General features: G+C 40.4%; 1 protein-coding gene across 1 annotated transcript; it reads left to right on the top strand.

Moving 5' to 3' along the window:
- The first annotated feature begins 551 nt into the window (after positions 1–551).
- LOC148416193 (uncharacterized) lies at positions 552–3,211 on the top strand. The gene is made up of 2 exons (XM_088428315.1): positions 552–663; positions 996–3,211. The coding sequence occupies exons 1-2, from the start codon at positions 631–633 to the stop codon at positions 2,253–2,255; spliced, it is 1,293 nt and encodes a 430-aa protein (XP_088284441.1). The 5' UTR covers positions 552–630; the 3' UTR covers positions 2,256–3,211.
- Positions 3,212–8,569: the final 5,358 nt, after the last annotated feature.

Raw genomic sequence — 8,569 nt, 5'->3', positions numbered from 1 at the left:
CTTTTAATATAGAAGTTGTGTCCATGTATTTGAGGATGAAAATTACAAAATTCAAATGCGGCTTGATTCTTTTATTTATTTATGTATGTATTTATTTATTTTGCTTCATCACATCCACTGTAGGTGCTTAAGATAGTTAAAAACAAAGTCTCATATGGTTGAATTGGCATATCACTCTCAGAGGAGGACCTCTCACACCGTAAATCACATGAATTGCTGTACAGAATGGGGAGAGATACATTGGAAAAACAAATACGCTCACATTGGACAGCAGGCTAAAAGGGCTTTTATTACAGACGACCACAAATCTGACACATTTCACACAGCTTACTAAAAATACACTTTTCTCTTCTGTATGTGTGTTTGCGTGTGTGCGCGCGCGTGCACACGTATGTCTGCTGGGTCTGTTTTGTAAAAACGCCCAACCCTGAGCTCACATGAAACCTGAGGTGAGGGGAGGGACATCCGGGAACATAGCAATGGAAACTCCACCCAACTTGAGGAGGAGTTTAGAAGGCAGTCTTTAAAAGTGCAGCACAAGAATGAACCTCAGCATACTTGGCTCTGGACACAGGGATCGAACAGTGAACAGAGGATCTGAGTTGACTATCCCGGCCTAAAGGGTACAGCATGTCTGAAATGCATGACAACATTTTCACAAAGGTGAGTCAATGTTTATCATAATACTACTTTGATTTTTTTTTTTTTTTCTGTAAGCCTTGTCCTTAGGAAGATTGCTGATGTAGTAGCAAACTAGTGACTTGAGAGTAAACACACTGAGGTTTGTTTACATTAACTCGCCAACTAAGCGATTTAGGGTGTGTGAGTTGTATCTAATAGTTCAAATATATCAAATGTGGTTCGTCTTTTTGGTATTTCTTTGGTATGTGATCTAATCTGTAGACTATAGAAAGAGCAATCTTTATATGTGCTGAGACAAAGTATGCCTCCATTTTTATTAGCTGTGCTTTAACTGTGCTATTCATCCGCAACAGAACCTTTTGAACCTGGCGCTAGATGACGCCTTGGTCCCAAGACAGTCTCAGCTCAAAGTCCCAGGACAAGGTCGATTGAACCGGTCCGCCTCGTTCTTCGCACCTTCCTCGCCGCCTCCCTCCTCCAATCTCAGTTTCAGCACAGAGCATATCAATGACGATGACAGCGCGAACTCGCTATGGTCATCAAACATCTGGAGCCAGGCCCCTAGTCTTCAGACTAAGGCATCTGCCCTGCAGGTGCGCTCCATGAGCCTAACCGAGTCCAGCATCTCCCTACTCTCCTCCTTTGGACAACTCAAGAACCTGGAAGGTTTTCCTTCAGGACCTGTCACAACTGTGGCCCCTCCTCCGGGTTTCCCTCCCGCATCCAAGCTGCCCGCCCAGGTGGCACCCATGTTGTCCTCCAATCGTTACAAGACTGAGCTCTGCCGTGGCTACCAGGAGACAGGCAGCTGTAAATACGGCAGCAAGTGCCAGTTTGCGCACGGTGAAGCGGAGCTGCGAGGAATGTATCGCCACCCCAAGTACAAGACAGAACCTTGCAGAACCTTCTACAACTTTGGGTACTGCCCCTATGGATCTCGCTGCCACTTTATCCATGAGGAAAAAATCAGTGGAGGTCAACTAACATCTAGCAAAATCCAAACTCAGCGCCAACCTACTCCCAACGCAACCAATGGTCAAAATCCACGCCACCAACTCCGACAGAGTGTCAGCTTTGCAGGGTTCCTGGGCTCTTCACGGACCTCCCCTCCACCATCATTCCCCGCATCCTTTACTGATCCAAACCTGGGCTTCAGCAGGGCTGCCTCTGTGTCTCCACCACCAGCAGATCTGATGTCCCCGGTCTTTGGTGACTCCCTCACGCGGGAAGTGGCAACATTCCAGTTTGGCAACCATCAAACCCGAGCCAGCTCTGGTGACATCCATAATATTCCTCTCATAGTGGAGCCAAAAGCCTCGCGCTGCACTTGTGGCCACGGGAATGACTTCTCAGTTTTGCACGGCAGCAATGGCAGAGGCTTTGCCGACATCACCGATGGAAACCAGCAGGACAGCGGTGCCTTGTTTGCAGGTTCCAGCCTCGGTGGATCAATGAAGCATCCTAGTCTGCAGCGCTTCTCCTCCGAGGACTCCCTGGAAGACAGCTACAGCAGCAGCAGCAGTGGAGGTTCCAGCGGGTCTGAGTCTCCGACTTTTGATGGATCAGCCACCAAGAGGCTCATTGTATTTGAAAGGCTGTCCTTGTCCGACTAAGGGAAATCACAGAACTGTGTCTGTCTAGTCTTTCTCCAGAACCAGAACTGATCAGGACAATTCAACATTTGATTACACAATAACACTTAATGTTCTTAATTCACGTTTGTCAAATCTCAACTTGCCTTGGACAAAGTGATTACTCTAGCAATACAGTTACAAATTATCATTATGAGTGTAGCAAATGAGACCCTTTTATGTGGTCTTCCATTAATTCTGACCATACCGGCAACTTGGCTGGTTTGCAAATTCACACCTGTAGTGATCAAAATGGCATATCGAAAGAGACAATCAATAGTGTTGTGCCTTACATATTCTCCCTGCCTCACAAGCCAGTGCCAAGAACAGTATATTTGCTTCTGCGGCCTTCCTGAGAAATACCTTACATGTGTAATTAATGCCATTTTATCTGTGACATGCACTTTACAGAAAATTTGAACGGGAGAAAACTGTCTCCCAGTAGCATTCAACCAAAGCTTCATACTTCACTCTACTGTGTACGAGTGTGAGCGAGTGTAAGTGTGTCTGTGGCCTGTGCGTTTGTGTGTGTAACCATCTCTTTTCCGAGACCAGGGGTGTAAGTGGATGCAAGATCAAAGTGTGCAACAGAAAATTATATGTCAAATGTAAATACGTGACCCACTTTAACATTTTGTAATCTTGTTGGTTTCTCGCCCTCCTGTACAACCCTTCAAAGGTCCCCTGTTTGATTGACAGCCTGGTTCAGGGACTTGAACACAGTATTCTTTTGGTGATTAGTTGCCTCGCATTGTTTAACTTAAAGTAATATATTTATTATATTTATTTGTTGGTTTAAAATAAAATGTATTTTCTACTTTATTTATGAAGAATTATTCCAAGGTCTGTGAACTACCAATGTGAGAAAAGGGAGTTAAAAAGAGAATCTTATATTTTTAATTGTCCAAAAGTGTCTAAATAAATTTTTGAATAAGCAATGGCTTTCCGTTCTGTTTGTCTCTCTTTTTTCTTGATGCAGATTCCACAAGAAATAAGACACTTACATAAAAAAAAGTGCACACATTCATTTTAATTTCATTACATCTTGCACATATATGTATTTTTTTGTTGTTACTATAAAGTTTCAGTTATATATTATATTGTATTATTAGACTAGGTAATATTGGTGACTTTTTTTTTAAAAGCTATGTAGTGGGCATTATGTAATTGAATTCTAATACAGTGTTCATAAAGTACTGTAAATGCTACTGTCATATTAAATTACATGTGACTAGTAAAAGCAATATGCCTGACTTTAAGAAATGTTACTGAATTAACACTTGTTCACTTTATGAGACAATAAATTGAGGAAGGGGCAATAATGCACCTTTTGTAATGAAATAAATATCTGGCATAAATAGGTCCACATGTAAGACTAATACACCCACAGTATACAAAAGGTGAATGGCATGCGATCAAAATTCCAAGGGTATTTGTCAATATGTGCCGACTATCATTTTAACCATGCTTGATCTGACCCATTAATGTAAAATAATGCTTCTTTTCCTCTACACAGTTCTCGATTCGCCTTTGTTGATTATCATTATTTGGGACAGTTAGTTCTTAGGTTGTATCATCAATGGATATCAATGGTGAATAGAGCTGGGACAAATTTGCAGTTACTATCCTATGGAAATGTGGCATAAGAAATTGGTTTTAAAAAATTTCACTTCTCAAATTTAGCTGTGTTATTTGCTTTGCTTGCTTTTCAACCACATGAATCAGTGTTTTTCGCTGATCTGTTTTGCTGTTGTCAGCATCTCTCGTGTCTCTAAGTTTGGTGTTGAAATTTCGTGACAATTCAATGTTGAAATTTCCGCTTAAAACTCCTAGTTTGACCGTGTGTTAAGCAAACAATCTCCAAAGCAAAGAAAACCCCAGTTAACTGGTAGTCAAAGCTCTAGACTCTTTGTACCACATCTTAAAAACAACCCAAAGTAACACTTTGTGCAGGGGTGTCCTAACTCGGTCCTTGAGGGGCGGTGTTCTGCATGTTTTCCAGGACACCTTATTCAAATGATCAGTATCTATCTATCTATCTATCTATCTATCTATCTATCTATCTATCTATCTATCTATCTATCTATCTATCTATCTACCTATCTATCTATCTATCTATCTATCTATCTATCTATCTATCTATCTATCTATCTATCTATCTATCTATCTATCTATCTATCTATCTATCTAAATTGAGAGTGAAAGGAGCAGGCTTAAGTAGCTCGGGCAACTGGTTAGGATTCATCCTGGATGCCTCCTTGAAGAAGGGTTCCGGGAGGAGGCCTTGAAAATGACCCAGGATACGCTGGAGACAATGTCTCTTGGCTGGCCTGGGAGCTCCTTGGGATCTCCCTGGACGAGGTGAACAAAGTGGCTGGGGAAAGGAAAGTCTGGGCTTCCTTGTTAAAGCTGCTGCCACTGTGACCCAAGCCCAGGTGAGAGATAGACAATATAGATAGATATATTAAGGCCTGAAACAAAAGTGTGCTAGTTTAGTCATTCATTCACGTGGGACTAGAAAATTAATAATACAATGATAATTTGCAAATACAGATCAAATGGTGTGATATCTCCAGAACTGGCATTTTGTTTACATGGCAACCGTTTAGCCAAGGCCACTTTTGACAGTAAGGTCCTTAAACCATGTGGAAATGCCAGTTGATGCATCTTAAAATACGTGGGACAAGAAACCCGATACCTGCTCCTTCCCATTTCACAACCCCATTAAATAGTGACCAAACTGAGAGGTGCTACTTGTAAAGCGAGCCACATTGAACTACTGTCAGTTTGTACAAAGCTGAGAACATAGACACGCCATGAAAGACATTCTTGATGAGAAGACACGCCATGCAAAATCTTCTTGATGAGAAGACTCTATACTCAGGTTTTACAGTATACTGTAACCGCATGTTATTGTTGGTCACAATGCAATGTGAGATTTACTTAATGTAAATCTCGTTGGAGCCGCCGTGGCAGCAGCCATATTTGCTCCTGGAAGCCAAGCTGTGACATAGCGTCGTTGATAGGCAAGTTTGGATGCTATTAAGTGTTGCAGCCAGCACCAGCTTGCGAAGGATTCCAGGTTATGAAAGCTATATTAGCGCAATGCATAGGTTATAGTTGAGCCAGTAATAAGAGGAAAATCAAAGACAAGCACTAGTTTTGTGTGTCTAAACCATTTAACATAAATTGATCACGTAAAGTTGCCTGCATAACACTGGTATGGGACACACTGTGAGAACTTAATTTGGCAGGAATTCAGTGGTTTGCGAGGACCATTTTCTTCAAGCTATGATGACAATCTACAGTCAAAGCCACAGAGTAGCCATATCCTTCTGCATTAAATCCAGTTTGAATGTAAATTTGCATGGGTCTGTGCAGGACAAAGCAGCCTTGAAAAGAAGTAACCAAGTATGACACTGAATTGGATTAAATTTAAGGAAGAGATGCTCAACTTGATGCTAAGATGATAGATAGTGATGATGAGACTTGAAGAAGCTGGCCAATGAACACACACCAAAAATTTGAGAAAATGTCACAGCATATAAATAAATAATAAATTAAAACAGGGAGTTACATTTCAAATCACCCGAAATCTCAATACTGGACTGAGCTAAGATCCAGTGCAGAAACCTCTGTCTTCCAGGCCTTTGGTAGATGACCCAAAGTTGTAGGAGATATTAACCACTTTGAATTACAGTTTGACCTTTTTTGAACACTGCACAACATGGTGAGCAAGGGAGTGTATGTACTGCATGACTTATTAATATAGAACGACATTGCGGGATTTATGGCTGTGTTTTCATTTATATTTGCATAGTTTAAGCAAACATATTTTCTGTGCTCTGTGGAGGTGGTAGATCTAATAGGACAAATCAACTCCAAGTGAATCTGAGCTATGGCTTCTACTGTGCATTTTCTTTTCCCAAAAGTAAACTGTGTTCCTCTATGTAAATAAAAGCAGGATGTGTAACCATGACAATCAACAAAGGTTAAGCCACAACGTGTAAACAGTGAGGACTAAAACAATGGATTAGTCTGTGTATGTGTGTATATGTGTGTGTGGGTGCGTGTGTGAGTGTGTGTGTGTGCCTGTGTTCTCGTGCACATATACAGTGGGCCCCCGTGTTACGACATTAATCCTTTCCGCGGTTGGGGTCGTAATGCGAATTTGTCGGATGACGGGCAATCCAAACCTATGTTAAATAGCTAATGCGTTTAGAACCCTAGGTAAAAACATCAAAATTGCACATACACATTAAAAATTAGTATCAAAATAGTTTAGTAAGTGCTACGTATATACAGTATAATATACATGTATACAATCAGAAAACATCATAAATAAAAAATATAGAAAGGATTTATTTACCTTTGAGTGCCACTTGTTATGCCCATATTCCCTAATAAGGGTTATATCCAGCATCGTTTCCATAAAAATCATCTTCTTACGTCTCTCTTTAACATCACTAGGAATTTTGGGACCCATGGCTAACCCTTTCAACTTTGAATTAAGCAATAAAATGCACTATAAGTATGGTTTTGGAACCACTCACAATCGAACGAAGCTTCGCCGTTCCGCCATTTTGAAACAAGTGAGGCCGACCAATAACAGACCACCATCTCCGTGAGGAGACGCCGACCAATAGCAGACCAGCATTAGTAGTCATGAGTTGCATGGAAGCAGTTAGACGGCAATAGTAAATAAGTGCAATTACCTAAAAACGCCAGCAGATAGAGGCAATTCAACACAAATAAAGCTCAGCCCCTAGGGTCATGACAGTTGTTTTGGTTGCCATTGGAAAATGCCTTTAAAAAGGGGATAAAAAACAGAGAGTTGTAACACGATGTGAAACAGCTGAGGTCCCTATTCATAAGGGTTATGTGATGTCACAGCTCCAGAAAAAACAGAAGACGTGACTGCAGAAGACACATTTGTAATTGTTTTCAGTAATTTTACTGCTATATCTACAATCTAATCTTTGTCAGAAATTATGCTTTATAATGGGGTTTTATAGGTCTCAGAATATAGTTTTCAATATTATTCATCTTTAGGTTCTCTGGTTGCTTTGAATTCTTGTCAGTTCATCGACCTTGTCTCCATTTTATTGATATTTTTTTGTTTTTTCCTTGTGTTGGTTTTGGAATGTAAACCCCTACTTTCTGCTTTTGTTTATTTCGTATTTTTGCATAACCCAAGAACGTTGTTTACTTTTTTCGTCCTTGTTTTATTAAACTGCACTTAATCCTTGCCTGTTTCCCTGCATTCGGCTCCTCAATGTCAAATCAGTGACTCGAACCGCAGAATGGTTAAAGTTCACCAAATGGTGTAAGGAAAAGAGGTACCAACGTTCATCTCCCTTTTCACTGCTGTTGCAATCTTTTGACAATGTCAAATCATTCTCTAAAACATAAATTTCTGGGATTCAATTCTCAATTTAACAATCAATCTCTCAAAGAACACTTTATTTCATATTTTGTAACTAAGGCCAGTCACATTTGTGTAGATTCCTTTATTGCTCCATACTATAAATTCTAAACGGTGTATTTATCACCAACACAGTGCAAAGATTACGAACATCCGCTGTGGGACTGTTAATAATCAACCACTAAGATGTTACTGACCTTTCACCCATGTCTTCTGAGCCTGCACGCATGCACGTACGCACTCACATGCACATACACTGAACAATCAGTTGAACAGTGGATATAGATGAAAGTACAAGAGATAAACACATAAAAATGACTGCAATATCCAATACACTGACCCCAAAAGATATAACAGGTACGACTGATAATTTACTTTTACATGATTAAAAATCCTCTCTATATTTGAAACTAAAATTCATCAGAGTAGCAGCTGTTTCAAACTGAACCCCAGTGTGGTTTTAGAAACTATCAAAAAGATTTGTCAAGTGGGATTAAAGGTGTAGAAAAGAAGATTAGAAATGGTGAAAGTACTCCAACTGCTCTGGGAAAAAAAATCATTCAAGTTGGCTAGAACATGACTTGGCGTGCCACCAGGTGAGAGGACCTTACAGGAATTCTGTTAAAGCTTTTCCACCTGAGTCAACGACAAACCAAGATAGGAGTTTTTGAATCTTTGGGCCTGTGTGTGCCTGTGCGTGTATGCATTTTATTTATTTAGTCTCGTTAATGATGGCACTGCTTGAACACTCCCCTCAAAACATCGTCAGAGTTTCGGATAAGCATTAATGGTTGAGTAATTAGTAAACATCCACGACCGTCAATCCTTCATAGAATGACAAAAGAAATTATGTAACTTCTCCTTTGCTTAC

Source organism: Hippichthys cyanospilos, chromosome 11 (genome assembly GCF_059441005.1).
Source record: "Hippichthys cyanospilos isolate Australia breed blue-spotted pipefish chromosome 11, RoL_Hcya_1.0, whole genome shotgun sequence".
Classification (NCBI taxonomy): Eukaryota; Metazoa; Chordata; class Actinopteri; order Syngnathiformes; family Syngnathidae; genus Hippichthys; species Hippichthys cyanospilos.
The sequence above is the reverse complement of the archived record's forward strand: the minus strand, read 5'-3'. Positions and strand labels throughout refer to the sequence as shown.

Bases quoted from the DNA above. Each gene is read 5' to 3' on its own strand.
- LOC148416193 (XM_088428315.1), top strand. From the start codon at position 631: ATGTCTGAAATGCATGACAACATTTTCACAAAG. The intron at 664-995 runs GTGAGTCAATGT...CATCCGCAACAG, and splicing joins ATGACAACATTTTCACAAAG to AACCTTTTGAACCTGGCGCT.